The following is a 27,576-nucleotide window of genomic DNA, read 5'->3' as shown; positions in this document are numbered from 1 at the left end:
TTGCAATTTTAAAACAGCGTGTTTATTAATTTCATTTTAAAAAATAAAAAAAAACTAAAAAGGACTATTTCATCGTCACTATAAGAAACAGTACGGAAGCACTGAGAGTCTTTGAGCATTTCTAGCTCTTCAAGTATGTTCATTCTGTTCATATACCAGGGGACTGTGCCTCTAGGAGGGCATTGGGCCGGAGATGAAGAGGGGCCGTCTTGGCTCACCCCATTCGGTCAAACTCCAGATGCCTCCTCTCCACCAGAATCCATCTTTTCCTTCAATCAGCAACAACTGCAGTGAAGTCCAAACAGCAGCAAACGGTTTTGAGTGAAGAGTGAGTGAAGCAATGAGCACAGGAAATGAACCGAGTTAGAGATGCAAGTATGAGAAAGAGCGAGACGACAGTAGAAGAGACTAAAAGAAATGAATAAGTTAGGAGGGAAACGATCAGTTACTATGGTATTAAAAAGGAGGAGAGAGATCTCCATCCAGTGCATGTTAAAACCACTCCAGTCAAGTCAATGCAACTCAACACTCAGGAAATTGCATAAATGTATAACCTAACAATTACGAGAACAATGGACAACACGACTTGCATCATTTCCAACAACAAATAATAGGAAACTCAGCAATACAGCTTCATGTAGACAGAAAGAGATCATCAAAATGTAAACAAATTCACTCTTTCGTAAAAAAAACAACAAAAAAAAAACAACCGAGATAAAGAGGTCCGTCCACCACTCTTGTGCTGCATCCCTTCATCCCTCCGTACTAAGTGCAACTGAGGCAGTGTTAGTCTCCATCTTTGAATCAAAATCTTTGAATTCCCACCCTCCAGTCCCTTCATGAAATGACAAAAACAGCAGCGCCCCTGCAGGTCATCTGGGGTGCAGCAGAAATCGGTCCAGGTACTGCGACATGGCTTCCCAATTCCGCCACAAGAAAGCCAAGATTATGACAAGGAGCAATGTGGAAAGTGTACGGCTACGTGTTTTCATCAGTGGTACTACACAATTTGCGACCGTCGAGACGAACACTAGGAGTACCGCCATGACGGCCAGCAGCACGTTGATGAGTTTGCCGAGTAAAGTGCGTGCTGTGGCGTTTTCCAAACCTTCCAACTGAACCACTTGTTGTTGCTGCTGTTGAAGCTCCATCTTAGAGATGCGCGTCTGACAGGCCTCCAGCGCCTCCTACAGGAACAGTGAGCGAGAAAGATGTTATGAGCAAAGCCGCCTTTTCACCATCTCTGACAAACACACCATTTCCAAAATGAGAGAAGTATGGATGCAGCGTGGAGTTCCGATCATATGAGTATGCAGAGTTTTTGGATCTCATGTGCTTGAAATATTTTTACTTTTGCGCCTAAGCCATATGCTTATATATACTAGATTGCAATCTATATTGCAATACTAGATTTGATGTATTCTAATCAAAACCATCAACATGAGATGAGAATTACCCATATGTTTTTAAATACTAAAACGTCTTTAAAACCATTTCTGTAAAATGGCCGGTTATGATTCATATCCTAAAATATATTTTACAATGAAATAATTATTTACATTGATTAACCCTAAAAAACTTGTGTTTCTTTTAGATGTATTGTATTGCCAGTCATTTGTTTTGTGTGGATATATACATTCATAATTGATTTACTTTACCATGGTGAATAAGCTGAGGTTGACAGCTGTGTCATGGCCAATACGTTTCTGTGTAACTGCCACTCACTATGAAAATCATACATGAATGCTGGAGATAAGAGAAAGATAACATGATGCTAGTGCAGCTGATAAACAACCTCCAATTCCAGTTAATGCAAGACTCGACTGATAGTGATGGGTAACAGAGAAGAACATGTACATTTTAGCTGCATAATATTAAACATAAGCCCTCAAAGAGGACTGAGAGTGAGTCGCATATGGCTTTCATTATGAAAACTGAATTAGAAGACTAAACGTTGTCCATCAGATCAATGCAAAATAACTTAACGATAACAGCTAATGTTCTTTCCCATCAAATCTCAGCATTAGCATTCTCTTGTTTCACTTAAAAGTTCATATGCCAGATCTAAGGGCCTTTTTACACCTGTGTTTTCTATGATCGGAAAGCTATTCGAATGTGAAAAGACCAGGTGTATATAACTTCTGAAATGCTTTCGAGATGTATTTAAATCCGACCGTTCAAACCACTTCAGGAGGTGCTTTGAGACACATTCCAAACGAAACTGGACAAGTGTAAATTTTTCCACTCCCAAAAAAACAAAAAGAACGTGTGAGAGTGTTATAGCCTATATTATAACATGTTATAGCTAAATATGACAGCGCTGCTCCAACAAGGATCACCACAGACATCGGTCAGAAGTTTTTGAAGCATCGAAAATACATTTTGGTCCAAAAATAACAAAAACTACGACTTTATTCAGCATTGTATTCTCTTCCGGGTCTGTTGTCAATCCGCGTTCACGACTCCGCAGTGACGCTGCTGACATAAGACGCTGCTGACGTGTTATCTGGTGCGCCCGAGCTTCGTTTACAGTCTGAGGGAGACGCACGCTGTTAAAAAAAACAATCTTCGCGAACATGTCTAAGGATTTCGACACAGAGGAAGACTTGCGTGAGTCATTAATGACATAATTTAAATTTTTGGGTGAACTAACCCTTTAAATGTTTTTTTTTTTTCCTTAAAAAAAAATTCCTCATGCCTTAAAATAGCTTGAATGTAACTCTACACCCTTGCCTCATTTAGTATATGTGGTGCTATGAATATGCAAATTAGCCCCACCTCCACTCATGCACACTAGCTCAGAGATTCACTTGTGGTTGGTTACAAGGTCGATTAGACCAGCGATTTCAAACCGCGTTTTTGAGACGGCCTTTGGTTCACTGCAGTTTTACAGAGACAATATTCAGCAATGGTGTTGACTTATGAATTTGCACATGGTTTGTCCTAAAGCATATTAAAAACAGCACATAGACATTAAAACAACATTAAAAACTTGATTTTCACCACAGAGGGACTTTAAACCCACGGGGCATATATACCTTTATTAATATATATGCCTGTAGTATGTTTTTTTAAATGGTTTTAATACATTGTGCAGGCTTAAAAAACGGTCTAATAATGCGCTTAATGTGTTACTCAACACAAGTTTTTATTTTAATTTTAAAACAAGTACTCAAATTTAATTGAGGAATCGTGACAGCCCTAGTATTTTTATAATAAGGTAATGTTTATTCAGGACATTTCAACCGTTAAAATAACTTAGATTTGAGACCGGTTTGCTCACATTGCAAATGCATTCTCAAAATACTATCAAATAAATCTCCTAGCAATATTTACAACATCTGATCTATTTCACTTAAATATCTCTAAATGTTTACCATCCAATGTTTCATGTGCATGTTGGAAGCTGTTGATATTAACTAAAACTAAAGCTATTTAGTTTATTAACTGAAATAAAGTAATTAATTAAAATGAGAAATTATGTCTTGGCTAAGTTCAAGTTGTAGTACTAGCATTACAAAAAAAGCCTAAAACTGATAAATTAAAGTTAAATGAGAATTCATATACAGTACAGGTCAAAAGTTTGGAAACATTACTATTTTTAATGTTTTTGAAAGAAGTTTCTTCTGCTCATCAAGCCTGCATTTATTTGATAAAAAATACAGAAAAAAAGAAGAAGAAAAAAAGTAATATTGTGATATATTATTACAATTAAAAATAATTGGTTTTCAATTTATTATACTTTAAATTATCATTTATTTCTGTGATGCAAAGCTGAATTTTCAGGATCATTACTCCAGTCTATCACATGATCCTTTAGAAATCATTCTAATATGATTAATTATCAAAGTTGGAAACAGGTCTGCTGCTTAATATTTTTTCATAACCTGTGATACTTTTTTAGGATACTTTGATGAAAAAAAAGCACATTTTTTAAAAATAGAAATCTTTTGTAACAATTTCTAACAATTTTGTAACATTATACAATACTATATGTAACAATTTCTTTCTTTTTTGAAATAAATCAATACTTTTATTCAGCAAGGATGTGTTAAATTGATAAAAAGTGATAGTAAAGAAGATTTATAGAAAATATATATTTATATTTTTAGAAAATATTTTTTTTATTTTGAATAAATGCAGTTCTTTTTAACCTTTTATTCATCAAATATATTAGGCAGCAGAACTGTTTCCAACACTCATAATAAATCAGAATATTAGAATGATTTCTAAAGGATCATGTGATAGACTGGATGTCACATGTGACACTGAAGACTGGAGTAATGATGCTGAAAATTCAGCTTTGCATCACAGGAATAAATAATTTTTTTAAGTATTTTCAAATAGAAAACTATTATTTTAAGTTATAATAATATTTCACAATATTACAGTTTTTTTCTGTATTTTTGATCAAATAAACGCAGCCTTGATAAACATTAGAGACTTCTTTCAAAAATATAAAAAAAATCGTAATTTTCGAAACTTTTGATCTGTACTATATATATATATATATATATATATATATATATATATATATATATATATATATACTTGATTTAACAAGTTAATTTGATTAATTACTTATGAGAAAATAATGCGTTAAGATGATTTAACCCATTTAACACCCACCTCACCCTAGACCCATGTAGGTCATCTTAGATTTCATACAGTTGATTGGTGACGAACATGATGCAGGGCAACAGCTCGCTGCGTGATGTAGCCTATAGAATCCAGTAAGAAGGCCCCAAAAATTCAAGATATCAGGGAAAAAATCCCTCTGTATGATTTTTGTCGTCTCATATTTATATCATATGATATAGTTAAACAATATCACACGAGTACAAATGTGATATTGATTTTTAACAGCAGTTCAATAAATAAGAATTTCTCATGCAAATTCGATGTGCGATTACCCAAATAATTATATTGAGAACCCTAATACTATATTATTATAAATAATTAGGGCTGTCAAGTGAATAATTTTTTTAAATGTAAATAATTAAATGATGTGCCAATTAATTAATTGATTTATTAATTGATTTGCAAATTATTTGCATCAAATTTGGCTGAGAAATTACCCCCAAAAGATCATTTAAATACATTATTGTGTTAAATGAGAAATGTAGACATGATAAAAAATTGCTTTAGAAAGAAATATTTTATTTGATTCAACATAATTTATGACACATAAATGTTTGGGCTTCAATGGCCATGATGTGATCAGTGATCTGAATTGGTATTTAGATTGAGACAATTGAGACAATAATAGAATGTCTAAAATAGAACAATATTAACTTCTTATTCATTGAACTGCTGTATAAAATCAATGTGATCTTGATTAACTATATCATTTAATATAAATATGATATCATACAGAGGCATTTTTGCCCTGATATCTAGAATTTCATTGGCCTTCTTACTGCATTCTATAGGCTATATCACGCAGTGAGCTGTTGCCCTGCATCATGTTCGCCACCAATCAACTGTATGAAATGTAAGATGACCTACATAGGTCTGGGGCGGTGGGGGTGCGTTAGATCATTTTATTCGCGTTATTTTTCCATAACAAATTAAATTAAAATGAAAACTGAAAACCTACAAATAAAAGCAAATAATATAAGTATATATGATGTTGGACATGAGTACCTGTATGTCTCTGGCTCTTTCATAAGACTGGTAAGCGATTTTCTCCTCCATGCTGGCCAGCTCTTGCTTCAAGTTGAGAATCTCATTTTGATGCAGTTCTGTTAAATCATTCAACTGCTCCTCTAAACGCTCACACCTACACATGTACAAACAAAACAAGATAAAACAACATATAAATTCAAGAAAGGGGCTTAAAAGGCCAGACAATACCATAATCATCCTTTCCAACACTTTCTAAACAAGCATACTGTTTTGACGGTGAAACCTTCCAAATCCATACAAACCTTTGAAACCTACATAGACCACTTATTAGTGCCAGTAGAGTCAGTTTCTATAGTAACGTGTACCTGAATCTCTCCTCTTGCAGAGCCTGCATGATATCTGTGTAGTCTCTGTGATAGTGAGTCTTTAGGTCTTCAAATGATTCTTCTAGTCGATTCTGGTTGTCCTTCAGTTCCTGGATCTCATGCAGCAGAGCATCAAAGCCAGAGCTCTGGCCATGCTCCAGTGTATTACCCTTTGAGCTCGGAGGCCCTCCGGGAGCCCCTGTGGTGCTATTTGCTCCTGCGGACCCCGAAGTAGCGCTGGAGCAGTCTTCCTCACTTCCATATTTTGGGCTGGACTGCAGCTGCCCAGGTCCTGGGGTCCTAGTGCCTGCCATCCCTGTACTTGTTACAGGCTCATCCCCTTGTTGTTCATCCAGAGAATCTTTTAGGGCAGAGATGTTGTCTGCACTTCCAAATTTGTTGCGGATAAGAGAGGCAAACTCACGAGGTTTGGACACGACTGCTCCTGCGGCGGAGTGAGTGGCTTGAGAGATACTGGAGAGGCCACCGGTTACCTGAGCGAAAAAAGCATAATTTAGTCAAATACATTCATCAGTGTCAACTGGACTTCCTATCTGGATAGGTTTTGTCTTTAAATGAGTGACATGAAAGTCACGGTCACTTGAAGTGGCAAAAAAGGCTAAAAGTCTGAGATTTGTTTTTATTTTAGGATTGTAAACTGGTCCAATGTGCCTGTAAAGTAAAGAATAACTAATAGGGAAACAGTGGTAACAAAGCTCTATTCCAAAAGCTAGTGAGCCGCCTACCCAGAAAGCATTTTAAAGCTCCATAGGCACGCTTCCAAAACGTAGGCCGTTCCGAAAGGTAGGCAGAAACATTACAAAAGGTAACATTAAATCCTTCTCATAGAATGCAATGCCAGAATTCTCAGCTATCTGCAGTTACTTTTCAAAGTATTTTTTAAGTATTAAAATCATTCAGTTATCGCAAGTCATTGCCATACAACCTTTTTACCTAGGGTGCGACTACATTTTGTTAGAGGTCGTACTGGAACCACCAGCACGTTGCCCAACTGATAAGAGCTGCCATTTCTGTTGCAAATGAGAAACTGATCAAACTGCAAGCGGAATGAAAGCAGAACAATACGTGCAGTATTAGCGCGTCTTTTGAGCTGTGTAGCGCGGGCCGTTTATCAGCTCGGACCAATAACAGACAACGCAGTGTAGCTCAGAACAGGCACTCACGGCCGATCTTTGATCACGCGACACCATTACTGCACAGCGCTGGAAGATCCAGTAACAAAGCGATTGAATTTACTGCAGAATTAACATCACTGCGAGATATCGTGAGAACTAAGCATTCAAATTCAGCGCAGAATTTTCTGTTAAACCATATCAGATCAAACAGCGCTGACGTGGAAACCAGGAGAAGCATTGTGCCATGAATGAAGAAGTTATAGAAGGCTTTCCAGTCCACAAATCACCAAAATTCACCATAGATATAATGTAGTAATGCTAACTGTAACCATGGAATTGTGGCAGAAATAGTTGAATAGTTTTTACATTGTTCATTTCAGGGTTCTAACAACCTAGTTGCGATCTATGTAAAGCGTTTCAAAATCAGTCACTTATGAGGTTCTAAACTGGAATACACTACACAACTTTTCAAATCTAAAACACTAGACATACACTTGCCAACTTTGTAAATCTTTACAGAGAAAAACTGGGCATCATACAATAAACGACCGAGGATCACAAACAACACAAACTCACACAGAAACATGCGCCTTGTTGGTGGGAGACGCAAGTCATTGGCATATGGCAAAAGAAAACAATAGCTGTGTCCGAAACCGCTCACTCGTTCACTCATTCACTCATTCACTAATCCCTATATCGTGTATGTCATTTGAGTGCACTATATCTGCAAGGAGTGAACGAAATTAAGTGAGTGAATTCGGACGCTGACGTGTATACTGTGCGTCGGAGAGCTGGAGCTGTCACAGAAACGGCTTCGTCACACGTAGTGACAAAACTCCTTTTAACTCCTAACTCCTTTATGTTACTTACTTTATAAAATAATATTAACAACAATAACAATCATAATGACTTTTTGTAATTATATATTCCTCCGTGCCAGCTTTGTAGTTTCATAGTTTCAATTGTTAGAAACTCTCACGGTCACAGATGACGTGGTCGTTGAGCTACAGATGATTAACGAATATTTTTAAATCATCCACCAAATTATATTCTCTTCCGTTCAGTTTAACGAGTTAACAACAATGCCACAAATTATTAAAACACCTGGCTATTAGTAAAACACATTAAATTGAGCTAATGCCTAAATAATATATTTGAATAATAAAATAATATAATTTACCTTATTAATATCATTTCATTTAAATTTAAAATTCATCTATATAATATTGTCTCTACATTTTAATATGTTTTATTCGAGTAATGATAATTGAAAAAGTTATAAAAAAACAAAACCCTAAAACTAGCATGAAATAAATGTTTAAGCAGAAACAAGAAAGCTGTAAAGTAATCTCTGGTTTAAACTTGCAGTCCTCTCCGCATTGGATTGTGGGAAATAGTGCTTCAGGAACTGTACATCGAATGTACACTCGAATTCAGAGAGGATTGTGGGTAAAAGTAGAGAACGAATGTAGGGAATGATGTCTTTTACTCAGAATCGGACACCGCTACAAAATGGCCGACACCCCATATAGTGCACTACATAGTGGATAGGGAGCGGTTTCAGACATAGCTAATATGTGTTCTAAAATCTGCCCAAAATATCACTCACATTTGATTTCTTCAGACTGGACAGAATCATAGTCTGAAGCTAAAAAAAATGATCTGTCCATCATGCACTACACAATTTTCTGCGAAATCTGTCAACTCTGACTGCCCAAAATTCGCAGACTAGCTCTGACTTTCAGCAACTAGCGTCAACTTGTCCAGACTGCAAATCGGGGATACAATCTTGGCAACAGTGTTCCAGCCTTTAGAAGGCAACTGCATATGTAGGGTGTAGGCAGCAAGACAGCTCACTAGGTTTGAGAAGAGAGCTAGTGACTAAACATGATCATTCTTTTGATTCCACAATTTAAAATGGTTATGTTAAACCAATGTTTCATTAAGCTCTTTCAATCACCAAAAAGATCCAAACCTGGCTTGCTGACAGAGTACAAGACTGGTCTACACTGCCTGTGTCATACGAAAAACTTAAAAAGTCCTGTTTGATCCCCTAAAATAAATGAAAACATTTCAGATCAGCACACATCTACTCCAAAAACTTCTAAACACATCCTTCAATGTACCAAACTGTAAAGAAATGGGGCGGCCTTTACCTTGGCACCCACGTCCTTCAGACCCTGTTGCATGTCTCGCAGGACATCTTTGGGCTGGCGTGGTATTCCATTGTGCTCAACCTCTCTGAGCTTGCGGTGGTAATGCTCCAGCTTCCTCTGCAGCTGCTGGATGGTCTGTGCAGACTTCTGGTTCTTCTTCTCGAACACTTGCTTGATGCGAGCACTCTGCTGTTTGTCTGCATTGTTGGCCAGCTTCAGGTACTCGGCTACATTGTCGTCTCTTGCCGTTTGTTCGATTTTGATCTGCTCTGTGAGTTTGAGGATCTTTTGCTGTAGCTGAGCGATGGCCTGCTTGGTGCGCTGAGGGTCCGGGGTGCCATCCATTGAATCCACACCGTACTGACCACCATCTGAACTGGTTGACAGAGCATTGGGAGACATGGCGGGGCCCAAAACCTCCAAACGATCCTGCTGCAATGAAAAGAGTGAGATTTAGTGCTGTGCAGATTTAACCTTTAACAAATCTGAAAGAAAAAAAATCATAAAATCATATTTTAGTGCTTTATTTGTAATTCAGACAAAATTGTATTTTAATATCAGGCCTAACATGAAAATAATTATGTCAGAATTTGAGCGCTCCCATGCTGTGGTGAGATGAAAACATCGAAACTTTTCAGAATGCCGCAAGCGCACGCAGGTCATGTGACAAAAAACAACTGACCTTTCCATGGCAACATTCTCATCTCCATAAATATATGTAGTCGTAAAGGGCTAGAAATAAATTAATCCTTACTTCCTCGTCATCATGGAGATCGCAGTTCATGGTTGCATAGCAACGACAGACGCCACGGGAGCGCAAGCTTGTAGAAAGGAGAAAGCAGCGCGGCCGTGCTTTCCACACGTTTTTAGACGTGATATGTGAACAGTCCCTAATTCATAATAAACTGAGAATCTATTTGGTTTTAAATCGTTTTTGTTTTGTTTAAAATGGAGGAAAAGCCATTTTCTTAGGAAAGCCTTTTGTTCTACAAGAGATTAAGTTAAGTGCACTAAAATTTAGGCCTAAGCATTAAGTGACTAGGTTGTAAATAGTTGGTTACTTTTAAAATGAAGTATAGTACAGTTTGCACTTTATTATGCTGCTTGCTTGTTGCTACTGTGTGCAATAGTGTAATTATTTTATTTATGCTTAAATATTTATTTTCAGAATTTGATATTGATTTATTGACAGATTTATTGACAGAATTTGATGCTTAAATATTTATTTTCAGTATTTTCAGCACTGAACTTTTTTTTTTTTACTTGTTCTACCTCACATGTTTTTAATATTTGTCAAATATTGTTTTTTTTTAAGTTCAATAAATGTTCCTTTTTTAAATTGCGACTTGTAACATTTGTTATCATCATTGTGTCATTTTTATGATGTAAATTGAGTGAGCAAAAGCAGTATCGGCTCAAAATATCGGTCCAAGAAAATCGGCAGCCCGTATCGGTCATCGGCTAAGGCTGATAAAAAAAAAAAAAAAACATCCATATTGGTCGATCCCTACATCTAATTATGTGCATTTCCTGTGTTGCACAAAAGTAATGAAACTAAGGTTTCATTCAAACCAAGTATGCTACTGTTACGCACTGCAATTTATTGAACTGTGACGATGACCCAGCCCTAGAGAGAGTATTGACAAATAAACTTCCGAAAAATAATACATTTTGCACTCTATTTTCCTAAAAGAATAGAAAGATTAGATTCAATTACCATTATTGACGGTTCACTTACAGTGCAGTCCATCTTGAAAGACATGCCACGTTTGAACTATGCGAGTGACTACATTGATCTCAAGTCAAATGACGTTGACGGTTTGGACCTCTGTACTATGACAAAGCCCTCAAAGTTCTGAGATAATGTAGGGCATTCACTGATAAAGAATGGCACACTTGCACCACATCATCAATTGAGGAAAATGAAAAAGGAAACCAACATTTAAAAAAATTAAGTTTTTTTAACATGCTTTTAGTACTTTTTGTATTATTAATAGTACAAGTCAAGTAAGCTTTAGTAGCGTGAAATCTTTAGTACAACCTTGCAATGAAATGAACTCTGTCCCTTAACCCATTGACAGCCGAGTCGAAACCAGATTATCAGTGATATGGCCTTCACTGATCGTAGATAAACAGCTACGGATGATCTAAGCATCCATCGGTCATTATAAACTGGCTAAGAGCTCCACCAGCATTGTTTTATCATAAAAAAAAAAAAAAAATTATTAATGCCAATAAGGTCAGGTTGTTTACTGCCAATGATAAGGCCATCCTTAAAAATAGTCTTGTTTGCCGTAACCCGACCGACCCTGTCAATTTAGTACCGACCCAATTATTTATTTATTTTCCCTTTCAGTCCGACCGACTTGCCGGTTGTAAACTTGCGTTAAGACCGACCGATTTTTTTTTAACTCTTCAAACAACTAATACAAATGCAATAAAATAATATTAGTTATGAAGTATTGTGAATATAAATTGCCTAGACCTACATACAAACATAAGCTACGTTCTTTCTTTTAAATAAAAACCCGTGGCGCGTCATCTATGATTATGTTTACACCATTGGTTAACCGTTAACGCATGTCACACTACTGCCTGCAGGCTAAGTTTGCTTCGTTTCATTCACTGTCAATGGTTCGCGCTTGGTAATGATGGCTGCGGCTTTACTCTAAAGATTATTTCATTTTTATATGTTGTTGAATATGGTTTATTAAAAAATAAACATGCGAGAGCGTGTTTTAGTCAGATATGACGACGCTACTGCAACACGCATTGCCGCAGATGAGAAGCTGAGCATCAACGTGCAAACTAACGTTATCGCAAATCAAAGTGAAAGTAAGTCGCTGACGCTTAACACACAATCATCATCATTAAATGTAAAGAAACGAAATGATCTTACCAGGGCTGTTTCCGCTTTCTCTTATTGCGGGCTTTGATTCAGAAATTTTAGCTGATCAATAAAATAATGTAGTCATAACTGTTGCTTTCGGTGACGTGCACTCCATTAAATCTACATATAAAGCGGTAATTGAAGATCGGATTTATATCCGCAAAAAAACAACACACATTTAGCCCATGTAACCAGGTGTAAATGGAATCGTTTTGATAAATCAGATTGCAATCCGATCTGAGAAAACCGAGAAAACGCATGAAGTGGCCTGGTGTAAACAGCCCTTAGACATAGGTGAAAAATGTCATCCCACCCCCCACCGACCCTGATTTTTTTTTTTTCAATGAAAAAATATATACTTTTTTATATTATTTTTTTTATATATAAAAAAATATAGACCGACCTACCGACCCTTTTTTTCTTTTTTTTTGCTGTTACTGCAAACCAAAATATTTTTAAGGATGGCCTAAGTTTCCCTATTGCAACCTGATATGAGACACATGGGTAGATTTCACAGCTATGTGGCCACGCATGCACAGGAAAACTAGGTGATCCGATCACGTGGACGACAGCCCATTCGATAAGACCCAGATGATGCCTGTTAGAGACACTACAGCTGACTTATGATGCCTTTTTCGCACCTAACTGGTCAAGAGAGGATTTTCTCCCCCTTTATCTGGGAATCACAGTTCTGTTAAATTAACAAAGGAGTTAAAGCCTCTTACCTCTCTGTGACAAAATACGTTGGCCTCAAGTTTCACTGACAACAAACTAAGCTGTAAAAACTAAACTGTAACCACAGATAGGAGATGGCAGATGATATTTAAAAATTGCATTTACATTTTTCAATTTGAAAACGAAAAACAAGCACACCATCCCAAGCAAATTCACATAAATGCCATCTACTGAGCTAGCCAGGCTCAAATAGTCATCTGAAATAAATGACAGAGCTTATGTTTGGACACTCCCCTGAGAGAGGAACATTCAGGATAGCGCCATTAAGTTCTCCAACAACAGGTGAGTTGAAACACGTTGGCAGTCACCCAGACTCTGTAGTGTATCTGGTGAAAATGCTTAGAAGTTAAAAAAGGCATGCTTAAAAGCATAGTACTATGATTATGAAATGTCTATAAGAGTTAATTACCCTCCAGATACAGTAGTCTTGGTAAACACTTCTCATGGTAAATAAACCCTAATGGCTATTTTGAGTAAGCAGCAACATAATGCATCCAGTAATGGAGTAATGCTGAGAAGAAGAGTAACTGGTTTTGCAACTATGCAAAACTGCATTTCTTAATAAAGTTGCTGCACCAATCATGCATGAGCAAACTTAACCTTGAGTCTATCCTTGAGGACACAAGAAAGCAAACAGTTACCCTGATCCTACATCCTGGTTGGAAAAAGGGCACAAATGCATTGATTTTGACATTATACTCAATGTTGCCTGCAGAAGCGCCATGAACTGAAGTGCATCCAAAGACTTGGCTAAATATAGCAAGGCTTAGAGAACATAGTGACCTGCTACACAAGCTTCCTGACCTGTGAATGCTGTCAACCCGTCCATCCATCCTGGAGGTTTCTTTCAGACAGAATCTTTTTTTGAAAGAATTTAATGCTGTTAAATTCAAATCTGACTTTCCATTGCTTTCAAACAACCAACTATCACCTCCTATTGAACACTGATCACGTCTCCACAATGATAACTAGTAGCCTATGTGCAAGGCATGCTGGGATACTTTTCAACAGCAAGGATTTTTTTTACTGTTAATGGCCTGTTAATGCGGTTTTGCAATCTACTTGGTTATGATACTTTTGGGAAACAGCCAACATTTTAACTGACCCAAACACAAAAATGTATGATTTTTTTTATTTATTATTTAATATTTATTTTATTATTAAACATTTTTCACAAATTTATATTTTAAATTTTTTAAGTTATTTTCAGTTTAGTATTTTGTATTATAATATCATTTTTTAACTGATTATTTTCAAGTTTAAGAAGATCTCCCACAATAGCTGTAAATTAAACAGTTATTATAATTATACAAGAAATTCCAAAAATACTTTTGATGGGAAATTAAGGCATTCATAGCAAAATATACTACACAACCACCCTATTATGATCAAACATTTTTTTTTTTGTTATTTTCCCCATAAATCAGAAACAGTGTCTCAAAATGAGCCGTTCAGGAATGCACTCCATTGTGACATAACAGTAGATAGGGTTGGGTACCGAAATGGAACCCGGTATGGAACCGGTACCTAAGTAACCGGTATGTAACCGGACCGAATCAAAACGCAGATTTCGGTGCCACTTAAATGCCTCAGCTGTCGGTTGAAATATTTCCCTCTGGTTCTCCGAAACGGACGTAAGAAACATCATCACCGCATGTGATCGCTAGTTGACCGCTAGTACGATCGGTCACACTGGTGTGAATCCAGATCGGGTGATCATCAACTTCTAAATTCAAATCTGCGTTCACGCCTCAGCGCTGTTATATTACATCACAACTATTCAGTGTTTTAAACCACACAAGCTTTATTTTAGGTTTCAGACATTTAAATACACATAAGTACTAGCAAAACAACATTTATAGTTTGTAAAATGCACACTGATGTCTTTGGAAGTGGCAAGAACAATCCTTTCAATTATAAATTGATGACGTGTTTAGAAACACATTGTGTTGGAAACTATACAATTGACTCTATTCTTCTCACCAGCCACTTACTTTAATGTAGCCTATTTCGGGGGAGAAGTGGATGAATTGACGTGTTGTAGGCCTAAATCTGACAGATAAGTAGCCGGTGCGTAGCCTACTAACATGACGCCCATTGTACGTTATAGATCAACTAGCATGAATCATGATCATTATAAAGGTTTCTTAAATGACAAAACACATTCACTTGGATGTTTTTAAGAATACAAATATTATGCCCGCAGCTATATTTGTATTTGGGTTAGGTGGCTTAGGCTGTATTGTGAATTTGTGTTTTGTATTTAGACTATTTATATTGATATATTTAGCCTACTCTACAATTTGAATATATTAAATTATTTTTATTATACATCGTTATTAGATGTCATTCACCATCGTTTTGAGGCTCTCTTTTTTTTTTAAAGTCAGGCACCGTTTAGGCACCAGTACTGTTTTAAAAGTATCGATTTGGCACTGGTATAAAAAAAAAAACCAAACGATACCCAACCCTAACAGTAGAACAGGCCTCGCCTGGCAACAGAATCTCCACCCAAAATGGGGCATTTATAGCATGGTATAATAAGTGATCAGTGGGGTAATTTGAGCTTAAACTTCACAGACATATTCTGGGGACACCTGAGACTGATATTACATCTTGTAAAAAAGGGCATAATAGGAACCCTCTAAGAAGTTGACAAGCATAAATCTAAACCAAATGTCACAGAAAACCGAACGTTGAAATTTAAAAGGCATACATTTGTAAAATACAGCAATTGAATATAACAATAATAATTAAAGCAACACCAAGTAACTTTTGCTCTTGGGGTCCCCCTACAGTTGGGAAACAGTATTGTCTTCTACTGCAGTCGTAAAATCTGTCATGGTAACACCAGACGAGCAGTCGCACCCTTGTTGGTAAACACAACACGATAAAGTCCGTTTTAGCGACTCAGCGCGCAGTATTCATGTCAGATGTCACTTTGAAAAGACGCGCTGGCTATGGAGTTTCGTCAAAGCTGACTAAAAGTGATCGAGGATGGATCATTTCAATGAACTTGATGAACCCGTGATATCTTCTTCGGGGCGTAAAAGGAAAATAAAAGCTGAAACATTTTCACGGAACCTTACTAAAGCAGCTCGTTACAGTGTTGAGGGAAAAGGGTTAATCACAACAACAAAGTTTGTCAGGCGTCTATGTCATCTGAGGAGATTAACGTTACAAAGATTAACCGAGTAAAAAAAAAAAAAAAAAACCTTTTAACATATTAAAGCATACTTTCAATTAACTTTAATTTTGTAATTTACCTGTATTTTTTAAGTTATTATTATTATTATTATTATTATTATTATTATTATTATTATTAATCAAAACAACCCAGCTGCAGTTTGATTGATATTACTTGGACTGCACAATAATAATAAAAAACATGATTTATGAAAATGAACAAGAACGGAGTACTTGCAAATGACCTCTTCTGTTGTAAATGTCCCAATTGGGAGAGGGTGTGCAATTTTCAAAGAGTTTGTTTAAACATTCATGTTATATATTTTGGTTGCATTTGTGAGTTAATAAAAACGTAACTGGTTGTGTGAACATAATATCTAAATATCGATTAATCGATCGATATAGCCCTGAATCGAATCGTAATCGTGTCGCAGAATTTTTTGAGGTATCGGCAAATATCGTATCGCTGGCTGAGAGAATCGATATCGTATCGTGATGAACCGTTCGATTTACACCCCTATTCAGCATGTTATATGAATATAATTTCATGGGTTTTATTTTTTTCAAACGCCAAAAGATCGCGTAGCTCAGGTTTACAAGCCAGCATCATTATAGTAGCCTATTGGCTACTGTTTTACAGAATGCTAATGCAATTCAATGTTTGTGTGGTAGGTAATAGCCATATATCGTCAATATTATAATATCAAGCTACCATAGATGAATCTGCAAAGTTGAAAAATCGATTTGCATTATAGCCTGAAGCAAAACACTTTCACCAGAAAAATAAATAAACAAACATGACTATCAGCCTGCAGTCATTAGGCTACTTAGCCTAAAATATCATTTTGTCCGTCTAATCATGTATTATTTACTTGCAAGAATGTAGCTCCTACCAAACTTGTACACGCCGTTTAGACATAGGCTTACTTCTGACTTTTTTTTTGTCCGGTGCTGCTTTGGCCATGACAAAAACATACGCACGAAAGCCGGAAAACAAACGCTGGTTGGCCTCTCACGTCCAAGTGACGTATGCCGTAAAGCAGTCGAATTTTGTAGTTCTTTTTGTGCTCGGGTTACTACCCGAACCCCGAACTTACGTAGTGCCAGTAAAAGCGATACAGACCCCGTCAGGCTATGGCAGACGTGTCATTCAACCTATTGTAAGTCGATGTACCATCACAAGGGTCTTGGAAATATATTATGAAGGTTGAAAAGCTACATAGTGTTGCTTTAAAAAAGGGTTGCTGACAAAGTGATTTTAAAGGAAATTAAAACATGTTAAAACATAACATAGATTTTTTTTTTTAATAGTGTCCAGTAGGGCTGCACAATATGAGGAAAAGCTGCGATGTGCGATAACATTGTTTAATATTGCGATGACGATATGACTTGCGATAAATATTCAAATGTGAATGTTAGCTATACTGTTCCCATGTCTTAGTGCTTTAATGGGTTATTTGCGAACCTAAACATTGAATAGCCTATTCCCACTGAATAAAGAGATCAAATAGATAATTTTTCATATGCTTTTATTGAACAAATTACACATAGCCTAAATGAGGCATTATAACTATAAGAAATTAACGTTCAATTTCCCCTGCTCCTTTTAAAATATTTTCTTGTAAACTCAACAAAAACATCTCTCTTTGAATAAAACAAATGTGGGGAAAATAACTTTTATACTCAAATAAATAAATAGAAATAAAAATGGCCATTTAAAATAACTGTAATGGCTCATATTTATTCAGCGATTGGCGGGAAAAGGTCATCTGTACGGAATATCGTTGTGTACGGAACATGGTGAGTCTACGTTACCTGTGTTTGTAACGCGTCATCTCTCCTAAATCCAAAATAATTCCATATAGCTGAAGTGCTGTTCTTTTTCACCACAAGGTCTTCGTCAGCCACTACATTTTCCTCACTCTTCTCTCCTTCCTCCGCCATCGTATTTGCTAACGGCACAGTATCGCAACTAAATTGACACCTCACAAATCAATCTGAGCGTAGCTGACACTTCCTGGGGCTTCACGTGATTGGCCAAATAGCATGACCATGTCATGACCGCGCCAACCATGTCTTCAGGGCTAAACGTGACAAGTCAAACGTTTATTATATGCGCTTTGGCACATGTAATAAACTGCTTTCCCTTATTCATCATGTCAGGCTGTCTGTTGCGATGTGTTCATTGTGCGAGTTCATATCGCGATGACGATGAAAATTTGATGTATCGTTCAGCCCTAGTGTCCAGCGTCACTAAATATTTGTCCAAAACTTTTTAGTCAGTGAAATGAATTATCTCCTTGGGAGATGATTGCTACCAGCAATGACCACAGCGTGATCATGGAAGAAATCACTTTGGCAAAAGTGTGACGTTCAGGTGTCACTTACCCGATCAGACTCTTCAGTGGAGTGGTACCCCGAGGTCAGCAACATGTCTGCCAAAGCTGGGCTGCTGGGTGTATCAGTGGTGGAGGAGGAGCGCGGCCGTCCTGCCTGCAGCAAGGTCTCTTGGGTACTGCGCCTGTGGATCTGGGGGCTGCCTTTCTGGGGGGGCTCCCCTCCCCCCCCTGCCTTGCTTCGGCGACTCTGCAGACTGGTCCCTCTCTTCATCATGGGGGGGCCTCGAATCTGCTGCAGCACGCGGCTCAGAGCTGCAGGGGGGGCGGAAGCGTGGGGGTCAGAGTTAGGGACGGCAGGCGCTTCCCCCAACTCTGGCCCCGCTTCTGGGGGCTCAAGGATAGGGCCTATGGAGGAAGAGGCATAGTCGTGTGGCGAGACGGACGAGCGTCTGCGCTGAGGTTGGAAGAACTGCTTCAGACCGTAGCCCAGCGCACCCATGTTCTCCAAGGCATTGTGAGTAATTTTGGACAGGCCGTGATCAGGCTCGGACGCCCTCCTGCTCACCTCCCGCTCTGCTCGACCCCCAGAGTCTGGCTCCTCTGCCCCAGGCTGCTCGCTACCACCCTGGTCCATCAGGAGGTGCCAGTCTCACTCAGAGGGTCAGCAAAGGGGTGGGGTCTAGCTAAGCCCCGCCTCCACCAGCCCTCTGATAGGCTGTCTCAAAAGCCAGGAAGCAGAGAGTGGCAGCAGTCAGGTGGACTCTGATAGCATACATGCATCTGTGGTTTGGCGCAAAGTCATGCTTGTCTACCACAGAAGGAAAATAAAATGGATTATGTCATGCAGCTGTAAGCGATGGAACAAAAGCAACAACTACATGAGCTCAAATCACAAAAGCAGTGCATTGGTTGGCTCAGAAACAAAAAGATGCAGCTGATGTTTTTTTCAACTAAAGTCTGCTGCAGATAGATTTCATTTCCATTCATGATCATGTTCGCCAATATATTAATGAGAGTGAAGGCAGAGGTCATGGATTAAATAAGCCACGCCTTGGTGCTTCCGAGCCAACCAAATAAAACTACATTAGCAATATCACTATTGACAGACTACTAGCAGTCTATAGCCATGGGTTTTGCCAAGCGAATGAGTTATGAAAGAACTACAAAGAAAACATGAGGGTGCTAATTTCTGAAATGCTCGAAGGGTCTCTGGCTCAACATTAGAGAATTTCTAGAGCAACACATTTTTAACAGCATTTTACACAATTTCAGACCCCTTAGTGAAAATCATTGCAGAAATTCCTTAATATCATCATCATAATCAAAACCCCTGGGATACGGTAAGAAGCATAAATGCAATATAGGGCGGCACGATTTGAGGGAGTGGGTATCCAATTCTGATTTTTCGGATAAAAATTACGATTGTGTTTGTGAAGAAAAAAAAAAATCCAGGTTTGCTGTGCTTGTTTGTAGGGCTGCAATTGTTGACAAATTTTGTGATATCAATGACTGTAAAATATACATAAAAAATAAATAAATAAAAAAATCGTCTAAAAATAAAACAAGAAATATTACAATTATAATATTTCACTGTAAAATAAAGAGTATTTAAGAAATAATATAATATTATTTCACATTACTGGTACAATTACAGTACTAATATTTGTCTTAATTTTGATTTGTCTTAAAACAACTTGAAGCTTTTCTTTAGTTGACAAGCTCTGTTGCGTCCCAAGCCGTTCTGGGATGCTGCAAAAACCAGGATAATAACAGGATAATGAGCTGCTCACATGTAAGAGCACAGTGTTCACAATGTTCACTCTTAAACATGCAGTGCATATATTTTTGAGTTAAAATTTGAGATTTGATAATCGCACTAAGCCATGTCACAATTTGGGTTTTATTTCGATTAATCGTGCTGCCCTAACACAAAGCTAAGGTGAGTAGAGGTGATGATGAGTGATGGGTTTGGCATTGTTAAACACAGAAGTGAACTTAGGCAAGGTGACAAACTCTCAGTGGAGCCGACCGAGGCAGAGAGAACCCCAGGCGGCCTCTGAACCAATCATTTATCCATCAAGCGCAACCCATCTAAAACTTAGTCCAGCTTATGTTTTGGATATGCTCGAAACAGTTTAGATTGACAAAACACTCTCTTCAGGACAACAATATAATAAAAATTAAAGACATACCATTTATATAGATTATATAGATATTATGATATAGATTAACAGAGGTTTAGAGAAAGATAAACAGCGTCTCTCACCATTAGTCCAGCCTGACCGCCACTGTCTCACAGTTTAGGGTTGGCTGTGGAAAAAAAATGGTTGTGAGATAAGACTCAACCCAACCCATTATGACACACAGATTATAAATGATATTCATTCACTTCAATGGTACAGATACACACAATGGAAAAAGGGTGTGCTCATGTTTATATTACGATGTATGATTTTGGCAGCTGAGTTGAGTCATTTCCGGTTACAATTACATTCTTTTTGATTACATCATTAGATGTCATGGTGCATTACCTGCGGAAACAACAGGGTGAATGTTGCATAAAAAGGAAGTCTAAAATAAGCCTTTATAAAACAGAGCCAGAGCTTCAGGTGTGTTGAATCAAGATGTGTTGAGTCTGACGGTGGAGCTCAGGCTTAAGATGGGCCTCAGATGGAGAGAATAACAGCCAGTAATCCTCTTTATTCAGCTTACTTCAACACTCGTGAACCCTCTTACTGCATTACCACAGCACTCCATAATGATTTCAACTCTTCATAGAGTACAGTAGTGAGCCACTATTTCATCAGCCATGGTTTCAATTCTCATTTGGATTACTAAAAAAATTCCTCAAGAGTGTAAGCCATTTTATTTATTTTTTTCAATCTTGACTCCAATAGTATTTTTCCCATAGGGATAAAAAAAAAAAAAAGTCTTTGTTAAAGTTAGTCATTACCTTCATTACAAAATGTAAAAAAATAAATAAAATCAAATAAATAACAAAGGTACAAGACTGTGTACTTAACGGCTTTAATGAGGGAAATAACTACTATCCCATGAAGCATTGCGAATGACAATCGAATGAAAAATGATGAAGACATAAAACCATTTATTTAAAGTTATACATGTACATGTTAATGTAAAGTAAAACATGCAATGCACACACACACACACACACACACACACACGCACACTTATCAACCCTCTACAATGAGAGTAATTCACTCACATATGCAACTAAATCTTCACTATAATGTCTATCATTAGCCATTGGCTAATAAATTCTTAGATTTTACTCGCCAGTGTGTGTGTTAGAGGCTAAGTATGAGTTTAGCATATATTTTCACTCGCTGAACACTGGCTGAGCGCTTGAGAGCTTTGCTCTGTCAAAATCTGTACTATTTAAATTCAGCTCAATTGATGTGCAGCGTATCTGTGTTTGACGTAACGTAAACTCTAGTGTGAAGGCGCACGACTCACCGTCGCTTTGCTGAAAGCGAGAGAGAGAGAGAGAGAGAGAGAGAGAGAGAGAGAGAGAGAGAGAGAGAGAGAGAGAGAGAGAGAGAGAGCGAGAGAGAGAGAGTGAGTGAGTGAGTGTGTTACATACCACGCAGAATCAACGTGCTACATGTAAACGATATTCTTTGTTGTATTTTATTGTTAAGATAATAATAGAGTTCATTTGGAATTATTTAGTTTTTAAGAACAAGCAGAAGATATGTCGGTTTCTCCGGTAGTGGGCGGAAAAAATGCGCAAATGGCAATCTCATTGGCTGGTGCTCATCCCTGTTTTGATTTCAGCAAATCAGTTCAAGTGAACGCTGACAACGTGATTAATACGCATGAACCCTGCAGCTCATCAATCCTTAGTGCGTTGTATATTGTTATTAGTAGTAGTATTATAAACTTTAAAAAATAATTACTATTATTTTAATTTTTTTAACAGAAACACTGAATGACTAACAATATCTTAAGCAACACCATCAGTTCTAAGTTCAGTTAAAATGACAAATATGCATTCATACATGGTTACCAAGTTTTAGTTGAAAGTTCTATCATTAAATAGTGCTTTATTATCATGATATCATAATATAATGCTTGACTGACTGATGTTAAGAGTCTACGTTCAGATATTTAAAAAGCTGTGCCATTTTTCAAAGATAAGCTAATTTGTTGGAATCACATATATGGCGAGTAAACTAAAACATTTACTAGCCAATGGCGATTCTATTGCCAAGGTGTGCGTAGAGGGTTGATCTATGCATACATATGTATATTTAAAAAAATAAATAAATAAAGATCTAATCAGCTTCAAGGTGTAGGAACTGTGTATGAAATGAATGGGATGTCATATCCAAAATCCTTCTGTTGCACACTGTACCAGTGGATACAGTACTTCACAACCTCACCATCTTTAGTGTTCTGGGAAGAATACAAACGACTCTTTTCTTACCCTTTGCAAACAGGCGACACTGCCAAAAATCATCTCGAGAACATAAATCCCAATCACACCAAGATCAACAATCCACAAACAGAAATCAAGAAACATGTCAACCTTGGTCCAGACTAAACTAAAGCCCTTCACATAGTAAAGCAGGAAACAAATCCACACCTAGTTTAGCAGTAAACAAACTTGACCTTAATTAGTTAAGAAACACAGTATCCTGCAGATGTGGGAGTGGCATGAAAGCAAGGTGACACGCAGTACTGTGAATGAACAGTCATGTCTGTGAAGCTTTACCAGGAGAGGAGTGTTGATGTGTCTGTGTCCTACATGCATAATTAAACAGACGAGTGACAGAGTGACGCACATGCCTGGCACAGCTATTCTATAACACAGTCATATTCAACACAACAGCAGTTTAACAGGCCCTGCACACACCCAAGAACACCCTGGGGTGCTCTCACAACAGTTCTATCGGCTCAAAAAAATAATGGTACCTTCAATAACTTGTATGAGCAACATTCTTGTCACCAGTCTGTTCTAGTATTTTTGAGTTGATATTTAACTCTCCTCCATCGTGACACAAAAGGGCACAACAAGCCAACAGTTGCATAGTACAATAAGTGAAAGCTCTTAAACTTTCTAGAGTTGACAAGTATTCCAGTAAAGTTCCAGATTTTTTTTTCATTATGTTGACAAAGAATAATAATTTACACTCATGCATTTAGCAGATGCTTTTATTCAAAGCGTCTTTACCTGGAAACCAATCCCTGACCTTGCTGTTGACAGTGCCATGCTCTCCCAGAGGAAAACTTAAGAATCAGTTTGATTCATAAATCATTGGATTTGATTAAAAAGCGTATTTTGTAAATTCAATTTGACTGCACAAGCAACTGGATTTAATAACTTTTTAAAATGCATTTATAGGTTTCTTAAAATACATCCCCAATTGTATACATCCCCAGTAGGGCTGTAATCAACCACTTTTGAGGAATATGCAACATAATTTAGACAATTGTTTTTGTCATATTATGTATTATAATAACTGACAGACACTATCATTTCAGCCGCTCTGTGGAGCTCAGCTTCGCGGCTGAGACACGAATAGACTATTAACTTAAAAAAAATGCTGCCACACTGCCGATGTCTTTGTTGACATGGTAGAAGAGGACTGACTGACTATGAATTAAACGCTCTCACAATTAAATAAATAATATTCAGCAAACCTTCTAGTAGCCTACTACTTTCTTCAATCTGTCTCTCTTCTCCAGCGGGTTGGGCTAATCCAAAAGAAGTGAAAACAAGGGGGGTGTTCTGAAGACAGACTGTTACCTGTGAAACAGGGGTGCTCTGAAAACACCCCCATTAGCAATTAGTGCTTTCCACCTGATGAAATGAACGCGGCAAAACTGATGAAATGAACGCGGCAAAAAAAAAAATCGACCAATCAGAATTTTGGTCGAGCCAGAACGTATCGACCAAATAATCGACTGGGAGATTACAGCCCTAATCCCCATTTAAAAAAACGACTTCAGACTGTTTATTGTACCAAAAGGAAAAAGCACTGCATCTATTCCATGAATAAAGATACTGCAATACAAATAATACAATACTGTAAGATGCTGCAATACAAACAATGTGTACGTTAATGACTAGAGATGGAAAGTTACTTTGAATTCCAGTTCCATTTACTTCTTAAAAATATATATTATGTAAATCAGCAATAACCTAATCCAAATGTCAGAATTTCACTATGATACTTTTTGCTACTTGTACCAACAAAATACAGTGGTATCAAGATGCATTTTTGAAGAAAAAAAAAGAACTAACTATTTTTGAGATGACACAGCATCTTAAACACACTAAACATAACAGGTTACTCAAGAAATACAGCGCAAGATGCAACACAATGACTAGACATCCGTCTGCAGGCCAGGTGTATGGCTGTAGCAGCAGTGCATTAAATGGGATAAATTTATCCCACTCATACCACTCATTTTTCGTGAACTAATACAGCTCGTGAGATATTCAGCAGAACAGCACCTTTATTTGTGTGATACTGCGTAGATATACTTTTAAAATATTTCTAAATTTCTGACATATAAAGCCTGTTGCTAAAAATAGCTAAACTGGCTATAGGCTACTGAAAATCTGAACTACTTGTCCTGCTGAATAAACGTCTTTATTTCGCCCCGTGCCCTCATTTAGCAAAAAATTATTTTAGATATTGCATGCAATTCAACAAATCGCAATTCAAAAGCACCGTATTTTCTGTGGCTGAATTGGGTCAGCTTATTCTGTACCCATTATCCAGTGCCATTCTCATAGCTTCCCAAGGTCACGTCACTCTGTCTGTATGCATGTGTGCCTTTGAGCAATAATACACTCCACTACAGTCAAGACATTCAGGACACTCAGCACACACCCAACAACAGTGGCATTATAAATCTCAATGCATCTATCTGATGGCATATAACTTCATTTGCTAAATATTTGTTGCGAGATGTTCCTGAATAAAACCGTATGTGATGAATGACATAAACAACTCTACATACCTTCAGTTCCAGTCATCCTGCTCAGTCTTCTCAACACCGAAATCTGATACTGAGGATAAATCTAAGACGAAATCCAGAACTGTCTCATAGACAATGACAGTCCCTCAGTGTCACTGTCCTCTTGAGACTTCAGTCAACTTGCCCCTCATAAATGTAGGATTATCACATGCTGAAAAGAGTGAAAATGCATATATTTTAGTGAAGTAACGCTGACTTGTCCAGGAACAGTACATTAATATCATGCATATTAACACTAGCGTGTTGAAAATGACAACAAGCCGATCAAATTTTACTAGTACATACATTTATACATAACTAGAGAACCATTTTACTGTCAAACAACCACGTGTGAGAATTTCAAGCAGAAAGCATTTAGAAAACAAGACATCAAAGATGATTGTTGACTACGGTTTTACAACCAACCGGATGGGTTGGTTTAGGCTGCATGCGGTCTATCCGATGGTCAAACAGGCCTACATGCTCATAACACAAAACCAAGGAGTGATCAAAAAGACTGTCAAAAACTCCAACAGACACATAAGACTGGCTAACGTTACGTGAATGAAGCTAACGTTAACGCTCTCGTCGTGCCATTATAAACTCGAGCTGTCACTATCAGATTTCAGCATGACATGTAACACAGAGGGTTAAAACATGAATACAAACCCATTTCACTTAGTGAGACAAACGGATGTGGCTGAGGACTGAATTAATCCGATCCCTTTCCTGAACTGTCCGTTGATGCTGTTGCTAGCAGAGTTAGCTGTCCGGCTAGCTGGTAAATGGACAGTTTACGCCCAACCCAGGCTAATACTATTAGATGGTCGATATAACGCACCGCTGCACACGATCACCACCAGCAGGGACTGATACAAAAAATCGGAAACATTGCGCTCAAACCACTCGAGCGGAAGGAAGAACGACCTACCCTTAAACCCGGCTGCAAGTTACATTATAATAGACTGTATGTAAACGCCTGTCAAAGTGACACAGACCGACAGCATCATCAGCATCGGATCACGCGAATGAGCTTGTTTGGGTGGCACCACGCCTTATATCAGCAGCATACATACATATCAGATATGTACATGCGAGTGGGTGGATTCGTCTGTTTGTGGTTATACTATTTACAAATTATCACTTAAAAATGATCTACAGTACATTTTACCAACAAGCACTCCTTACCGGAAAGACCCACTGCCACCACAATGAATAGCAATTGGCAGTACATTTTTAGTTTGGACATATTAGTTAAATATAAATTATGAATTATATAATATTAAGGGAGGATTCCTTTCAAATGTCCCTTTTAAGATTTACATCATGTCAACTCTTTCGTAATGCTTGTACTTTCTGTACGATGGTGATGAAGATATTCTGACTTTAGTTTTTGACTGTAACATTAAGATTTTTTTGGGCAACATTTTCAAATCATGTATTGATCCACGTGAACGATACTTTCATCTACCGAAAACAAATACAACAATAAAAGTTTTGCGTTTGTTAACTTCTTTGTTTTTCTTTATGATTTATCTCCAAGATGCATATTTTTTATTTTCAGTCTTCTGTATTTTTAATTATAAACTGAAAGTGATCAATTTCCAAATCCCCCATTAAGAGTTATTTTTGTATGAACGTTATGCTACAATGCAATACTCTACAGTTTACTATATATTCTATTAGTATTTCTGTTACTTAATAAAGCAGTGAGATGTATTGGCGTAAATGTAGGTTTCGGTGATGTCTGACCTGCTGCACCTGATCTCGCGGCGTGCTCTGCGCTGAGCGAGCATCGCGCGGCTAGGCTGCTAACGTCATCAGCAACACAGGCTAAAACCGACTAGCTCGCTAACAGCTCAGCCAACAAACTGACCGACTGTGACCAGCCCCACAAACCGAACTACAACATATCGGCGGCGGCTTCGAGTTAACTCTGGACATATATGGAAGGCAAAAACATAAACGTTTTGCGGTTACAACTTACATGAGCGCTGAGAGAGAATTGTGCTGATGTCCGTTAATTTCTGCTGAGGGAACACTCCCACTGTGACGTCAGCAGCGCGCTCACAACGCGCGAGGGAAGCAGCGGTCACACTGCGCGTGGCACGATATGACGGAGTGACCACATCAGAGGCTGAGCTTAGA

General features: G+C 37.7%; 1 protein-coding gene across 10 annotated transcripts; it reads right to left on the bottom strand.

The window, feature by feature from the left end:
- Positions 1 to 27,547, bottom strand: tmcc1b (transmembrane and coiled-coil domain family 1b). Of its 10 annotated transcripts, XM_084395369.1 has the most exons (9): positions 27,416 to 27,547; positions 25,432 to 25,600; positions 20,702 to 20,745; positions 18,485 to 18,747; positions 9,286 to 9,717; positions 9,105 to 9,182; positions 5,994 to 6,487; positions 5,647 to 5,782; positions 1 to 1,187 (listed from the first exon to the last, which is right to left on the bottom strand). In XM_084395369.1, exons 4-9 carry the CDS (start codon positions 18,707 to 18,709, stop codon positions 873 to 875), a joined length of 1,680 nt encoding a protein of 559 aa, XP_084251495.1. In that variant the 5' UTR covers positions 18,710 to 18,747; positions 20,702 to 20,745; positions 25,432 to 25,600; positions 27,416 to 27,547; the 3' UTR covers positions 1 to 872. The 10 variants fall into 10 exon arrangements, with proteins under 10 accessions (XP_084251495.1, XP_084251491.1, XP_084251496.1 ...); XM_084395365.1 differs by lacking the exon at positions 9,105 to 9,182 and having other exon boundaries at positions 18,485 to 19,243; XM_084395370.1 differs by lacking the exon at positions 9,105 to 9,182.
- Positions 27,548 to 27,576: the final 29 nt, after the last annotated feature.

The sequence above is a fragment of the Rutilus rutilus genome, assembly GCF_951802725.1.
Source record: "Rutilus rutilus genome assembly, chromosome: 22".
NCBI classification, from domain to species: Eukaryota; Metazoa; Chordata; class Actinopteri; order Cypriniformes; family Leuciscidae; genus Rutilus; species Rutilus rutilus.
The sequence above is the reverse complement of the archived record's forward strand: the minus strand, read 5'-3'. Positions and strand labels throughout refer to the sequence as shown.

Coding starts and splice junctions, on each gene's coding strand:
- tmcc1b (XM_084395362.1), bottom strand. CDS start 19,069: ATGGACCAGGGTGGTAGCGAGCAGCCTGGGGCAGAGGAGCCAGACTCT. Junction 9,183..9,285: donor TGAAGGACGTGGGTGCCAAG/GTAAAGGCCGCC, acceptor CATTTATTTTAG/GGGATCAAACAGGACTTTTT. Junction 1,188..5,646: donor AAAGAGCCAGAGACATACAG/GTACTCATGTCC, acceptor CTGTTCCTGTAG/GAGGCGCTGGAGGCCTGTCA.